The sequence below is a fragment of the Mustela erminea genome, chromosome 18, assembly GCF_009829155.1.
Source record: "Mustela erminea isolate mMusErm1 chromosome 18, mMusErm1.Pri, whole genome shotgun sequence".
NCBI classification, from domain to species: domain Eukaryota; kingdom Metazoa; phylum Chordata; class Mammalia; order Carnivora; family Mustelidae; genus Mustela; species Mustela erminea.
The window spans coordinates 42581238-42597125 of record NC_045631.1 but is presented as its reverse complement, the minus strand read 5'-3'; the positions used below and the strand labels follow the sequence as shown (position 1 = coordinate 42597125).

General features: G+C 45.1%; 1 protein-coding gene across 10 annotated transcripts in view; it reads left to right on the top strand.

Moving 5' to 3' along the window:
• The window catches only part of BRCA1 (BRCA1 DNA repair associated), a 68190-nt gene extending 52789 nt beyond the window's left edge, over nucleotides 1–15401 (top strand). For 9 of the 10 annotated variants that reach the window (XM_032322960.1, XM_032322959.1, XM_032322957.1 and 6 more), the window contains 7 exons: nucleotides 2767–2844; nucleotides 3507–3547; nucleotides 6550–6633; nucleotides 10944–10998; nucleotides 12617–12690; nucleotides 13067–13127; nucleotides 14176–15401. In XM_032322960.1, coding sequence (XP_032178851.1) covers nucleotides 2767–2844; nucleotides 3507–3547; nucleotides 6550–6633; nucleotides 10944–10998; nucleotides 12617–12690; nucleotides 13067–13127; nucleotides 14176–14321 — 539 coding nt within the window. In that variant the 3' untranslated portion in view covers nucleotides 14322–15401. The remainder of the gene's footprint in view (nucleotides 1–2766; nucleotides 2845–3506; nucleotides 3548–6549; nucleotides 6634–10943; nucleotides 10999–12616; nucleotides 12691–13066; nucleotides 13128–14175) is intronic. The other variant, XM_032322964.1, reaches the window with a different exon arrangement.
• Nucleotides 15402–15888: the final 487 nt, after the last annotated feature.

Below are 15888 nucleotides of genomic sequence, written 5' to 3'. Positions count from 1 at the left end.
CACTTCTCATCCACCCTGCCTAGACGGCACTGTGTGAGGGGCTGTCTGATAAGGCAGATCCCAAGTCCTGGAGGAACGCATGGGGCAAAGAGGGGAATGAAGTGAGTTCCCACTCTTAATCTGGGCAGTTGTGGGCGGCCGCCTAGGTGGCTCAGTCGGTTAAGTGTCTGACTTTGGCTCAGGTCATGATCCCAGCGTCCTGGGATCAAGTACCACATCAGGCTCCTGAGCAGGGAGCCTGCTTCTCCCTCTTCCACTCTCTCTACTTGTGTTCCCTCTCTTGCTTTCTCTCTGTCGATAAATAAATAAAATCTTAAAAAATAAACAAAAACGGGCAGTTGCAAACACTAGCTCCATGTCCACTCTGTGTCCTAGCTCCATTCATGCACATGGACTGAGCATGTTGACAGTTTTTCCGGGAAGCAAGTATCCTGTCAGCTCTGAGGTAGCCTAGCGTATGAACCAGGAAAAAGAGACGGGGAAAATTCATTTCTCCTGCACCTTCCTCTTTTTCTATCTTAATTATGGCTTGTGTGATAACGGAGACCTCAGAGGCTTTTAGCTAAATCTAAGTAAACATTTCAAGGCCGCTGAAAAAGCACATTTGGAATTGGGCCTTATGTACACAAGCCTAGCGTCCAGAGCAAGAGAAATGTAGATGCTGACCCTCCCCTCCCCCCACAGTGCATCCTCTGCAGGAGCGACTGCCTGGAAGGTAACGTGCTCTCCTTTGGCTTTCTTTTTAAGCTGGTCACTGACCAACTAGAGTGTTTCTGCAGAGGTAGAGGTAGAGAATGAGGATGGGGGGAAAGGAATTCAAAGCAGTGTCATTTGAAGAACAGAGGAAAGAATGGAAAGACCAGGGGCGCCTGGGTGGCTCAGTGGGTTAAATCCTCTGCCTTTGGCTCGGGTCATGATCTTGGGGTCCTGGGATGGAGATCCACATTGGGCTCTCTGCTCGACGGAGAGCCTGCTTCTCCCTCCTCTCTCTCTGCCTGCCTCTGCCTGCTTGTGATCTCTGTCTGTCAAATAAATAAATAAAATCTTAAAAAAAAAAAAAAAAAAAAAAAGAATGGAAAGACCAAAGGCAACAAGCTAGCTGTCTCCCCACTATTCAGAGAGCTGCATTCTGGAAGACTCACTTGTTGGGCCCCAGAAAGCAAAGAACAGTGCATGTAGCACACGGAAGTTGCAGATTATAGTTCAAAATGGACTCTCCAGAAATATGGTGGCCCTCTCCAGGATTTTTCTGTCTTATAGCTGATGGTGCTGGAGCATAGGGGTACAGGCTCCTTGGCAGGGACACAGTGCCTTAGAACCTCTGAGATCTTGGGATTTCTAAGGTGCAAACACTGTCCCACTGGGTCAGAGGATAATGCTCCCAGGAGTCAGGTGCCAGGACAAGGTACTTTGAACTAATTACTATTTTAGAGATGAATGTCATTTATGTTTAATATATCTTAAGCTATAGTTTTAGATCAAAGCTGCTAAAAGGTGAAAACTTTAAAAGGCAAATCAGGAGTGCCTGGGTGGCTCAGTGGGTTAAGAAGCCTCTGCCTTCGGCTCAGGTCATGATCTCAGGGTCCTGAGATGGAGCCCTTCAGCAGGCTCTCTGCCTACTTGTGATCTCTGTCAAATAAATAAATAAAATCTTTAAAAAAAACAAACTTTAAAAGGCAAATTAAATCTACAGTAGTTCGGTCTTTAAACAAAGGCGATACATTTGCTACTTTTAAACTAAAAATGGACTAAAACAGAATTCTGAGTTTAAAGCCTATTACTGGATCAACTTTTACAACATTTAAAAGCTTTAAAAATTGAAGAAAGAAAAAATTTTTTTTTTATTTGTGAAGAATTCTGGGAGAGAAAATGCCTATTGCTTCCACTGGCAGATGGCCTACTGTGTTTAGGATTTAGTTAAATCCATTTCTCCTGTTTAAAACTAAATGTTCTGGGGCACCTGGGTGGCTCAGTGGGTTAAGCCTCTGCCTTCGGCTCAGGTCATGATCTCAGGATCCTGGGATCGAGTCCCGCATCGGGCTCCCAGGGAGCCTGCTTCCCCCTCTCCCTCTGCTGCTCCCCCGACTTGTGCTCTCTCTCCTTCTCTCACTCTCTGTCAAATAAATAAATTCTAAAAAAATAAAATAAAATAAAACTAAATATTCCTCCATTTTGTTTAGTTCTTCAGAGGGGGCCTTCGAAACACCACAGAACAAACAGAACTGATTCTTCAGCTACTGCTTTCTGAGATCTATAGAAAGGGGAAGAGCTGTGAAAATAAGTCTGTTTTCCTGGCCCTTTCAGGGGAATTGGGGACTAAGCAGTTAGGACTTCCCAGGTAGACTTTCCGGTGGGTGAAACTTTTTCACTTACATGGACATTTCAGATTCAGGATTTCACATATTCGTATCCTCTCACATTTTGCCATCCAGTGAAATAGACCTTCCCATCCACATGTATCAGTACTCCTGAAACGGGGAATTTCTGGAACACAGTGACCGACATCTTGAGCACCTAGAAGATAGAGCAGATGTCTCCTGTGGTCTTAACCTCGTATCAGCCTCTTCTAGACTTCCAGAAATGCACACCTGCTGGTTATAATTAGGGATGCTTCCAGCCTCTGAGTCTATCACCAGGGCTTCTGGAATCATCAATCTGGATTGATCTTAAGTGGCGTAGGACCTGGGGGCATTTTAGCTTCTTACAGCAGAACTTCCTGATTTCTGTTTTCAAGTTCTAATATTTTGGATGTTTTTCATCCTGCAGATGCTGAGTTTGTGTGCGAACGGACACTGAAATATTTTCTGGGTATTGCAGGAGGAAAATGGGTAGTTAGCTATTTCTGTAAGTACAATATAATGTCTCCCCTCCTCCCCTTAACACCTCAGAATTGCATTTTTACACCTAACATTTTTTTAACACCTAGGGTTTTTGCTGATGCTGAATCTGAATTACCAAAAGGTCTTTAATGGTAACACTTAAACTAGCTTTATCTTGAATGCATATCTCTTTGTTCGGATAAGCTGGTGATGTTGGGGGAAATGGATTTCTTTTCCTAACTAATAGGACCTAATCTACTCCTAGCAAAATTTGCCTATAACTAAGGATTTATTTAATACCAGGCAGAAATCGGGGCGCCTGGGTGGCTCAGTGGGTTAAGCTGCTGCCTTCGGCTCAGGTCATGATCTCAGGGTCCTGGGATCGAGTCCCACATCGGGCTCTCTGCTCAGCAGGGGGTCTGCTTCCCTTCCTCTCTCTCTGCCTGCCTCTCTGCCTACTTGTGATTTCTCTCTGTCAAATAAATAAATAAAATCTTTTAAAAAAAAAAAAAAAAAAAAAAATACCAGGCAGAAATCCATGTGCAGCAGGCACTTTTATAATGTTTAAATTAAGCCACCACAGTGTTTCCAGAAGAAAATCTATTAGGGAGCCGTGGCTTTACAGAGAGAGGACTTCTACTCCGTGTTCTGCCTTCATGTGACCTGTCTTTTCTGTCATCTCTTTAGGGGTGACCCAGTCAATTAAAGAAAGGAAGATGCTAGATGAGGTAGGTACTTGATGTTACAAGTGAATCAGAAAGACTTGGTGCCATCGAGTCACAAAATCACTGAATACTTCTCTGCTGCCTTGTTTGTACTACTTTCCAAAGACTTTGCCCAGTGATGTGGATCATCAGAATTGCACGGAGCAACCCGGGAAATTCTGTGCTTTTGCTCATCTGTTCAAGTTTCAGTAGAAACAGTCCTTTGCTCAGAGAAAGGAAAAGGAATTTATAAAGCAGAAAGAGAAGATTCATAAGCCTATGAAACAGGCCAACCCGATTGCACATGCCTAGACCTTTGTAGAAAACTGGTTGTCCACTGTCTTTGAAGAAAAACCCTTCATATTAATATGCAAATGTATCTGCTTAAAACTCAGATGCCTTCAAAGAGATGTTACTTTTATGATTTTGAGAACAGTGAGGTAAATAAGACGGAGTGTAGGAGGAGGAATAATTTTAGAACAGAGCCATATAAGAGCTGCCGGTGACAGATCAGGCAAAATAAAAGTAGCAAAAGCACTTTTAAACTACTATGCGCTATTTGGCATATTCATTATTAATCAAATGACGTTTTTGTTGGTTTTAACTTTGATTCTGTGACCTAATAGGATTGGGAGCCTACTGTGGCCTGGGCAGTGGGAATACAGCCGCAAGACTGATGGATCCCTGCTCTGCTGGGACTCATGTTCTATTGAGGCAAGATGTACAATAAATAAAGATGCATTTAAAATACCAATAAATAGGAGCACCCAGGTGGCTCACTTAGTTAAGTGTCCTGACTCTCAGCTCAGGTCTTGATCTCAGGGTTGTGAGTTCAAGCCCTATGTTGAGCTCCACAATGGGCATAGAGCCTACTTAGAAAAAGCCAACAAAACAAACTAACAAAACCAATAAATACTGTGAAATAAAAACTTCAAAAAAAAGTGATAGTAGTGAGATAATTAAAAATAAGTACATACATACATACATACTTAACTTGGAGAAATATATGTAACAGACTAGCACCTGACTGGGGACAGAGGTTGACTAACTAGGGACACCAGGGAAGCCTTTCTGAAAAGCTTGAGCTGAGACCTTGAAGACCGAGATTTGGCCTGGAAAAATGTAGGGAACAAATGTTAACAGGCAGATGAACAGCGAGCATAAATGTCTTGAGCTAGGAATGAGTTCGGTTTATTAAAGAAAAATAGTGTAGCTGGAAAGTAGTAATTGGTGAATCATATGTAGGGAGCAGAGGTTGGACCAAGGGTTGGAGAAGGTCACGGACAAGGGTTAGATGAGACAGGATTTGGTGGAAGTCATGGTAAGGAATTTGAATTTTATTTGTAGGGTAATGGTGGCATAGAGTTGGTAAGAAGAGATTGAGTTATGTTTGGAGAGAGAACCTGCTAAAGGGTTAGGTTTGGAAGATGAGGTAAAGGGAGGCATTGAGGGGCTGAGGCTTGGGTTTAAAAATATATTTTTTTAAAGATTTTATTTACTTATTTGACAGACAGAGATCACAAGTAGGCAGAGAGGCAGGCAGAGAGAGAGGAAGGGAAGCAGGCTCCCCGCTGAGCAGAGAGCCTGATGCGGGGCTTGATCCCAGGACCCTGGGATCTTGACCTGAGCTGAAGGCAGAGGCTTTAACCCACTGAGCCACCCAGGTGCCCCAAGGCTTGGGTTTTTGACCTGAACAATAGAGTGGATGTTAGTAATAGTAAATCAGATAAGGAAGACGCAGAGCAGGAGGAGCATCCTGAGAGAGGGCAGAACAGGAGGCAAGAGCTCTGTTTCAGATGTGTGAATTTGAGGATTTATTTATTTTAAGATTTTATTTATTGGGGCACCTGGGTGGCTCAGTGGGTTAAAGCCTCTGCCTTTAGCTCAGGTCATGATCCCAGGGTCCTAGGATCGAGCCCCACATCGGACTCTCTGCTCAGCAGGGAACCTGCTTCCTCCTCTCTCTTTCTGCCTGCCTCTCTGCCTACTTGTGATCTCTGCCTGCCAAAAAAATAAATAAAGTCTTTAAAAAAAAAAAAAAGTTTTATTTATTTATTTGACAGAGAGAGAGATCACAAGCAAGCAGAGAAGAAGGCAGAGAGAGAAAGCAGGCTCCCCATTGAGCAGGGAGCCCGATGCAGGGGTCAATCCCAGGACCCTGAGATCATGACCTGAGCCGGAGGCAGAGGCTTAACCCACTGAGCCAGCCAGGTGCCCCAGAATTTGGGGATTTATATTAGATTTCCAGGCAGAGAGCTTAAGTAGGCACGGGGGTACAATCAAGATAAGAAATTTGAGGGTCAGATTCCAACATGACATTTTTAGCACTAGACTTTTGCCACTCAAGTGACTATGAAATGTTAAGTATTTTTTCCTCTAATAACAGCCTATGGTGACATTCATGACTCTCTCCCCCCTGCAATCTAGTTCCCATCAGAATTGTTCCTAAGCATTCTTCCCCTTAATTCTCCTGAAAACTCTAACCTCCATAATCCTATTATTCTTTATTTCCTCATCCTTGAACCAGTGAGTTTGAAAAAGTGCTAACTTTAGTGTGTTCAATGTATATTTTATGATTTTGGTCTCATTAACTGTAAATCTCTCAATGGACATCTGTGAGCCCTTATTTCTTTAGATGGCAATACACAATTGATTTAAGAGATCGGGAATTCTCCAGTTTCCTTTATACCAGCACAGTATTAGCAGTTTAATCTCAATGCGAAGTGACTGTTTTGAGAAGAGACAGATGTTGAAAATTAAAATACATTAAGTCCTGATGAGGTGAAAAGCCAATTGTTCATTTCTGCCCACAAAGATTTGCTTCAGTGACTTGATTTCAGCAACTGAGATGCTGGTCATCTCATTCAGTCCACCAAAAATGATTTTTTTTTTTTTCGGGTGGTACGGGGTTATCAAAATTCTACCCAGCAATACTAGATTCCTTAATAGGATATATCTACTCTATTCCCATCGAAGGACACTTCTCTTTTCTCTGATCTCTGTGGTTTGCTTTGGGTTTCTTCCAGCATGATTTTGAAGTCAGAGGAGACGTTGTGAATGGAAGAAACCACCAGGGTCCAAAGAGAGCAAGAGAATCCCGGGACAGGAAGGTAAAGCCCCAATCTGCCCTGTTGGCAAATACCCCACCCACCTTGGTGCATTCCAGTCCCCTTGGTGGAGCTTGTCTCAGGCACCTGCAAGGGGCATAGCATCCTCGCTCATAGAGCACCAGCTGGGTGCTTCCTTGACGTTCTTGTTTGCTTATTTTAAGGTTTTATGTATTTGAGAGAGCACAAGGAGTGGGAGGGACAGGCAGACTCCCCTCCAAGCAGGGAGTCAAACTTGGGCTCAATCCCAGGACTCTGAGATCATGACTGGAGCCAAAGACAGACACTTAACTGATTGAGCCATACAGGCACTCCTTTTTAAAAAGATTTATTTATTTATTTACTTTAGAAAGAGAGTGTACATGAGCAGGAGGGGCAGAGGGAGAGGGAGAGAAAATCTTGAGCAGACTCTCCACTGAGCCTGGAGCCCAATGTGGGGCTCAGTCCCACAGCCCTGAGATTACAGCCCCAGCCGAAACCAAGTGTCAGGCACTTAACTCACTGCACCAGCCAGCCTCCCCCAGGTTCTTTCTCAGTTCTCCTAGCCCGACAGGGTAAGTAAATATTCTCTCCGTTCTATGGATGAGGGAACTTAGAGGTGTGAGAAGCTGTGTACTTTGGACTGTAGTCTGGGGTTCAAATCTTAGCTGATAAGTGGCAGGGCTGGGATTTGAAACAGATGGGAATCTAAGGCCTTTGCTGTTTCCACGTCCACATGGCGTCTTTCTGTAACCTAGAAAAAAAAATTGTAACAAACAAAACAATAATAGGGCTGTCTGGCTGGCTCAGTCCAGTGACTCTTGATCTTGGGGTTGTGCATTCGAGCCCCATGTTGGGTGTACAGATTACTTAAATAAAACCTTTAAAAAATAATAATACCATAGTTTCTTGGAAAGGTACGGAAGATTTCACAGAGTAATAAAGTAGATTATTCCAGCAACTTTACAAATGAAGGACTAGAGACCCAGGAAGACTCCATGATTTTCCCCAGGTCATACTGTAGCAGATGATAGAGCTGAAGCGATTTCACCCTCTCAGGGAGAAGGCCCAGCAAGACTTCACCCCTGCATGTCAGGCCTGCACCGGCTGCTTTCTCAGGTCACTGACAGCACTTGCGTGCAGAGTCTGCATTTCTTCCTTTTTTAAATGTGCACCACTGCGCATTTCAGAACAGTCCCATACAGAGCACCGTCTGTCCCTTTATAGAACTTGAGCAAGAACCAGTAGGGGTGATTTTCTAGAGAAAACTTTTTTGGGAGAGCTCTGAACCCTTGGGGTCAGCCCACCCCCACCCTCTGAGCCTATCAAGTAACTTCCAGATGCCAAGAAGAGCTGCTGGCCCTGTTTCTGTTTTTGCCTCCACCCCAGGGGAGTTCTGTGTGAGCCAGCCATTTGTTTTTATTCCACTGCATGCCAGGCAGTGTTAGTGCCAGATTCTTCCTCCTTCAAAGGAAATTCCAGTGTTTGGGGATTTCTCCTGATTTGGGGATGGCAGTGATGGAAAGTGCTTCGTCAAAGTAATGACATTCTGAAGATACTAAATGTCACTATAGTATTTTCCTGGGCAAGAGAAATGTATTTGTAGAGATGAAACTTCAAATTTCTTATCTTATAACTAGACATCCTCATCAGTGAGTGTCAGCTTGGATATAACAATTCCTGATCTTTCGTACATTTCACAGCAACACTTGGCTGCGGCCAGCAGCCTGGGGAGAGCTTTTAGTATTATGAGCATCTAGAGCCTGTCAACAGGTTGGGTTGCGGTTTATTCGTACAGATCCTAAGAATGGCATGTGTGGGTGCTGTCACACCAGAGACAGACTTGGCCTGCTGCTCTTTTTTCTTTTTTTAATTTAATTTAATTTTTTTCAGTGTTCCAAAATTCATTGTTTATGCACCATACTCAGTGCTCCATGCAATACATTTTGGTTTTTTTGCTTTATTTAAAGACTTTATTTATTTGAGAGCAAGAGAAAGAGACAGTGAGAGAGAACACGAAAGGGGAAGAGAGGGAGAAGCCGTCTCCTGCCAAGCAGGGAGCCCGAGGTGGGGCTCGATCCCAGGACCCCGAGACCACTACCTAAGCCAAAGACAGATGTTTAACCAGCTGAGCCACCCAGGCTCCCCGAACTGGTGCTCTTTCTTATTCCTGTGGCTGTAGTTGAGAGGAGAGTGGAAGGCTCATTTCCTGAAGCCATCATGAGTTTTTAGCTCCTGATTTTTCTGTACCCTGGTCTCTCTTATTTGAAAGGAGGTGAGTTCCAGGCCCAAGCAATTCTCTTTTTTGTGGAGTGGGGAGAAAGAGGGTCAAGAGATAATGATGGTTACCCAAATGATATACACGCAGCCAACTGACACAACTTTACATTTCTTTTAAATGATACCCTCGTGGGGCACCTGGCTGGTGCAGTCGTGTAAACATCCAACTCTTAGTTTTAGCTCCGTCATGATTTCATGGGTTGTGGGATGAAGCCCCATGTTGGGCTCTGCATTCAGCGGGGAGTCTCCTTGAAAGGCTCTCTCTCCCTCTCCCTCTGCCCCTCCTCGCATAGGTGCTTGTGCATGCATACGTGCTCTCGCTCTCTCAAATAAGTAAATAAATCTTCAAAAAAATAAATAAGTGGGGCGCCTGGGTGGCTCAGTGGGTTAAAGCCTCTGCCTTCGGCTCAGGTCATGATCCCAGGGTCCTGGGATCGAGCCCCACATCGGGCTCTCTGCTCAGCAGGGAGCCTGCTTCCTCCTCTCTCTCTCTCTCTGCCTGCCTCTCTGCCTACTTGTGATCTCTGTCTGTCAAATAAATAAATAAAATCTTTAAAAAAATAATAATAATAAATAAATAAGAACCTAGTGCTTGGGGTGCCTAGGTGGTTTAGTTTTAAGTATCTCTGACTTCTGCTCAGGTCATGATCCCAGGGCACTAGGATCAAACCCTATATCGGGCTCCCTGCTCAGTGGGGAGTCTGCCTCTCCCTCATGCTCTGCCTGCTGCTCCCCCTGTTTGTCCTCTCTCTCTGTCAAATAAATAAATAAAGTCTTTTTTTAAAAAAAAGAAGAAGAAGAACGTAGTGCTTGCCTAAGAACCTGACCTAATGTACGTATAAGAATCTCTCTGTCTCATGAGCCGTACAAGGCTGTTTAAATTCTATATAACTAGATGAAATAAAATAGGAAGTTTAGTTCCTCACTCACCGTAACCACATATCAAGAGCTTGGTAGCTACGTGTGACTTATGGCCACCTTACTAACACCTTATTTCCATCATCACAGAAAGTCCTTGTGTTTTGTCTTTTAAAGTTTATTTGCTTATTTAAATAATTTCTACACACAGCATGGGGCTCAAACCCCATGACCCCAAGATAAAGAGTCACACGCTTCACCGACTGAGCCAGCCAGGTGCCCCCCAGAAAGTTCTTGTGGGTGGTGCCAGCGCTCACTAAACAAAAGTGGGGGAGGCACCTTGGAGGTTCCAGATATTCTGTGTCTCCCGGAAACCAGGCAGTCAGGTCATCTCAGTGAGGAGAGGCAGAACCAGACTTCACTTCTAGATTAGATTAACTTCCGGATGAAACAGTTAGGTTGCCTGAAGGAACAATGGCTGTTCTTAGAGCAGCATGAAGGTAGGAAGAGATGTCAGATTCCAGAAGACAGAGGAGAAAAGGAGCATGTAAAATAAACATAAACTTCCCCGCCAGTTAGGGTGATGGTCAGCCTTGATGTACCAAGTTCTGATAAACAAACTGCAACTTAGAGCTTGAATTTCTTGCCATCCAAACCTCTTATTAAATATAAAGAAGACCTGGGGTTTTTTTATTTCAATAAGAAGTGAAGGAGCCTGGGCCTGACTGGTGGCAGGTGGGGGGTGCTCAGCCTCTGAGTAACAGGGAATGACTGTCGAGGAGACACACCTTTCTTAGAAGTCTTTTTTTTTTTTTTTTTAAGATTTTTTATTTATTCATTTGACAGAGAGAGAGATCACAAGTAAGCAGAGAGGCAGGCAGAGAGAGAGGAAGGGAAGCAGGCTCCCCGCTGAGCAGAGAACCCGATGCAGGACTCGATCCCAGGACTCTGAGATCATGACCTGAGCCGAAGGCAGCGGCTTAACCCACTGAGCCACCCAGGCACCCCTCTTAGAAGTCTTCTAAAGTTCATCAGTAGCAGATGTCTCCAGGAGGTAGCAGAAATTAGGTGGTAAAGAAAAATGAAACTCCTTCATTTTGGAGACTCTTGTTTTTTTTTTTTTAATGCATGCTCTTTTATAATTAGTATTTCTTTTCTCTCCATCCCTCTGTCCCCCTGTCTCACTCTTCTCCCAGATCTTCAGGGGCCTAGAAGTCTGTTGCTATGGGCCCTTTACCAACATGCCTACAGGTAAGAGACTGGGAGTCCAGCACCAGCCTTTCCGCTACGTGGTGGAGTGTTACAGGAGAGACTGTCTTAAGGGGGCTCCTTGGTGAGGTGCTCTAGAGCTGATTCTGTTTCTCTACCATCTGTCAGACAAAACTGCCCCTAAACGTTGCCCTATGTTAAAAAAAAAAAAAAAAAACAGTCCTGTGCCCCTTCTCAAGAGCTAGCAGGCCGTGAAAAGTTAGCTTCTAGGATGCAGTGTTCTGTGCTCAGAAGGGATAGAGCTGCCCTTTGGTTTAAGAAAGGAGGGAAAGAATAAGGTGGGGAGCAGATACCTTTCAGGTTTGTGAATGTTAAGAAAGAATTCTGCTCTTCCTAAATCATTTTCATTTGATACTGAGAAACAAGCACAGCGGCTACTTAAACCCTGTGGGCCTGGGCCCCACACAGGCCCAGAGCAGGCAGGGAAGGACTCTAGATGAACATTTTCTAATTAACTTTGACATTGAATGTGATGTTATGTTTAGGAGTGCTGTGGAGCTCAACCTTGGAGTTGTGTGGCCCTAAGGCCCTGGCGTGTGTATAGATCTGGTTTGTTCTTCTCAAAACAAAGTCCACCCACCTTTGCTTCTGTGCCCACTTCCGCCCCAGGGATCAGGTTCTCTGGCTCCTCAGAAGATGGCCTTGGCCTCTGGTCAGGGACAGATGAGTGGCAGCAAGAGAGCCCAGCAAATTTTCCTCCTGTCTTCTTTATTGGTTATTGATTGGATTTTTATGAAACTTCCAAGTGCCACTCGGGGATTTCTCGGTGTTTTTGTTCTTTGGTGTAATGAAAACCAGGTCTCTAGCAGGTATCATTTTGGAGATGAGTCATTTGACCTCCGTTCTTTAAGACAAACAGGAGCCACCTCCGCAATCCCCAGAAATGGACTGATGGGAAAAGAGCACCCAGAGAGAGGCCCCGAAGCCATTCATCGGTCATTTCTGCTGATTTTCCAGGAGCGGGTGGAACATCCCTGCAGTCCATTTTGATTTCTGTTTCCCTGAGTGTGTCGATTTCAGCTCAGCATGGAGCCCTTCCCCACTGACGGGCTGAGTCTCCATTCAGGATGATGTGTATTTTTTTGACTGAATGAATTATCTTCCTGTCTCCTGACATTTACAGTAATTACTGCCAAGTATGGTGTCCTCGGTGGCCGTGATTATTGATTGCCCAACACAGAATTAGGCAAGGAGGGAGGAAAGGCGAGTGGGCATTTTTCACAGTTTCTTAGCCAGCAATTTAGCAAATTAAGGGAAACTGCCTCTTGGATTCTTTTCTTCCGAAGTGTTTTGTTTGAGAGACTGTCAAACCTTATCTATCAAGGGCCCTTCTGGGGACTGATAACCAGGGTAGGTCGCATATCGGTGGCAAACTGACTTCGAATCCATACCATATAGATTCTAGTTCAAGGTCTTTCTGTCTTGAACTAGAGGAGTTCAAGGCCTCTCTGTCTTGAACTGCTCTCTTTTGGAGCAGAGCTGGAGACTCTGGCCCTTGGAAGTATTGCTGTAAGCCTTCTCCCAGAGGAGTACAGAGTAGAGGGCCCAGGTGAAGTGTGTAGAGTACTGTGGTGATTTTAGGTCTCCCTGTGCTATTTAGATCAACTCGAGTGGATGCTGCGCCTCTGTGGGGCTTCTGTGGTGAAGGAGCCCTCGTTATTCCCTCTCAGCAAGGTGAGTGTTTGATGCCCTCTCAGAGGGGACTGCACACAATCTGTCCTGTGACTGAGCAAGGCTGGCACCCGTCCCTCCCTGTGAGCCCTGCCAGTGGGCCTCAGAAGCCTGTCTTAGCCTGAGCCTTCCCTGATCATATGCCAGTGCCAGAAAACTCCCATGTGTGGAGGGTCAGTGAGGACTGGAGTTCTCAACGTATTTAATTAAAGGAAGGCTCTCCCTCCAACGCTCCCTTTCGGCCTCATGCCCTTCCCCGTCCTTTCTGTGGCTGCACCTGAAGTAGTCTGCTTCAGCACACCATCAAGAAAGGGCGATGTGACTGTTGCACAAGTCCAGCTCTGATAACCTCCATCCTGTTTCCTTTCCGGGGACGCAGGGTGCTCACCCTGTGGTAGTCGTGCAGCCAGACGCCTGGGCAGAGGACAGTGGCTTCCATGGTAAGTTTTGCTAAGCCTTTGTCTGCAAGAGTATGGGTGGCAGGGCCTACATGAAGTCTGCAGGTGACTGTGGTGATTTTAGGTCTAAATGTCCTGTTTCGGTCAGCTGGAGCAGATGGTGCACCTGTGTGGGGCTTCAGGAGACCATGGGCATGTGCCTGTGACGTGTGGAGTCCTGGGTGATGGGGTTGGTTCACCACAGATCACCCAGTGTTTGGTTAACACAGTAATCAGGACCTTCTGGGTGCTCAGGGAATATTTGAATGAATGAATGGCTAAACTGTCCTTTTAAAACTTATTGTGGTTTGCTCATTTTACATTATAAAAATAATACATGAGCTGTTTCCATTGGTGGGGGTTAAATATTAATTACTGCTCATCACATAAAATATAAATGAGCATAAAGAAATAATCCCAGTAATCCCACCACGTAGAGATGCTGATGGGAAGATTCTTCCAGGCACATGTGTGTATATATGTACAAGCATGTGTATATGTACAAGCATCACACACATGTGATCATGCTCATCATACTGTTTTGCTTTTCCACCTAAGATGTTGTAAAATCATTTAATTGCAATGCTGTTTCAGACTGTCTGGTGACTTTTTTTTTTTTTAAGATTTTTTAAATTTTTATTTGGGAGGGAGTGTGAGCAGGGGAGGGACAGAAGGAGAGGGAGATAACCTCCATCTGAGTGCAGAGCCTGATGCAGGGCTTAATCCCAGGACCCTGGGATCATGACCTGAGCCTAAACCAAGAGTTGGTTGCTCAGCCGAGTCACCTAGGTGCCCTTGGCGACTTTTCCTTTAACAGATTGCAGTTCCTTTTAGTAAACTTGCCAGAGGCTGTAGGTTTTCACCAGCAGTCACTCCTCAGGCTTCTAAATGAGGTCCTGTGTCCTGAAGCATTACTTAAGATGATCAGTTTTGCAACTACCGGAGTGACACTATGAACTCATACAACCATGTCCCCGGAGTAGACTGACAAGAGTCTGGTCTAGGGAAACATGAAGTGACACTAATTTCCGCCTGTGTTCTCTGTCCCCAGCGATTGGGCAGATGTGTGAAGCACCTGTCGTGACTCGAGAGTGGGTTTTGGACAGTGTAGCCCTCTACCAGCGTCAGGAACTGGACACCTACCTGATCCCGCAGATCCCCAGAGCCGCCGCTCACTCCAGCCAGCCGTGCATGTAGCTTCCGGGGCCTGTCTCCACGGGACCCTGAAAATGAGCCTAAGAAGCAGCCTTTTCCCAGGCCCTGGGAGCTCTTCCTCAGTCCTTCCACAGTCCCGGTTACTGAATATTTAATGTCCATCAGCCTGAGAAGAAATTCTGGCTATGTAAGGGTCCCTTAAAGATTTTCTGCTTCCAGTCGCCCTTGGAAATCTACCATGAGCACAAAATTGTGGTAATTTTTCACCTGAAAAGAATTTAAAACCGTTTAAACCCCACCAGTCGAGCAAGATGCTGATTCATTATTTATCAGCCCTATTCCTCATACTGGGGATGCTGGCTTAGAGCTGCAGGCGCAGAATGGCTGGCCTCAGGAGAATAGTTGGTCTCCCTAAGTTTGCATCTCTAAAACCCTGTGTTCATAAAGGCCAAGAGTCAGACCCTTCAGGGGGAAGCGAGTACTTGGGGAATCGGTGACATGACTTCAAGTCAGAACAGTCCTCCGGGGCTCTCAGATGCTGGCGTGGAGCATGGGTGGGGCTGGAGGGATTCAGAGGCAGGGAGTAGATGGAAATACAGGGGGTCAGAGGAGAGGGAGTTATGCCGGCCCTGATCCCCAGAAGTCTGTGCTATAGTCACTGGATTTCTAAAGAATTGCTTAGCACTGATGTCTTCTGAAATAGAATCTTTTCAAGAACTGGTGTCCGAAGAGAGTCTTCTAATTCCCCGTCAGAAATAAATACAGGGTTTATTGTTGCAGCTCTGATGTGTTACCCATTCCTCTTGAAACATAAGATCTCTGATACAGATATTTCATGTCTGTGAAATGACGGATCCCACCAGGAAAGGAGCTGTTGCTTTCCTTGAGGTAATTTTTTTCTCTTTGCCTCCTATTGCTGAACGGTACAGCTTCATAAATAATTTTGTTTGCCGAAGGAAAAGAAAGTGTTTTTCATCAACTCATTATCCAGGACTGTTTATAGCTTTGGAAGGACTGGGTCTTCCTTAGCCCCCCACTGTGTGAGGGCAGTACAGATCAGATTGTACAAAATGTTGTGTAAATGTTGTGCTGTTTACCTGCAAATAAACTTGGTAGCAAAGACTTCTACTGAGCATGACTCCTTAAGGCTTACAGCTGCAGACCTGCTCAGAACTTTTCACTGTCCTTCAGTCTCCTCTTCTGTCAAATGGGGGTAACAATAGTACCAACTCCAAGCGTTCATCGAGGAGACTTCAGTACCTACTGTATTTGCTGTTGCTTCCATAGCAAATTGCCACAAATCTAATGGCTAAAAACAACATCCACTTATCATCTCACAGTTCTGTAGGTCAGAAGGCCAAGTTGGCTCAACTGGTTTCTTTGTTTCAGGTTTCACAAGGCCAAAATCAAGGCAGCAGGGCTGTGTTCCTTCCAGAGGCTCTGGGGATGAATCGCTTCCAAGCTTATTTCATGTTGTTGGCCAGATCGTTCCTTGCAATTGTGGGACTGAGAATCCCAGTTTCCTTACTGGCTATTGGCCAGAGGTCATACTTAGCCCCTCCCACATTCCTAGACTCACGAACCCCTAGTTCCATCTTCCAAGCCAGCA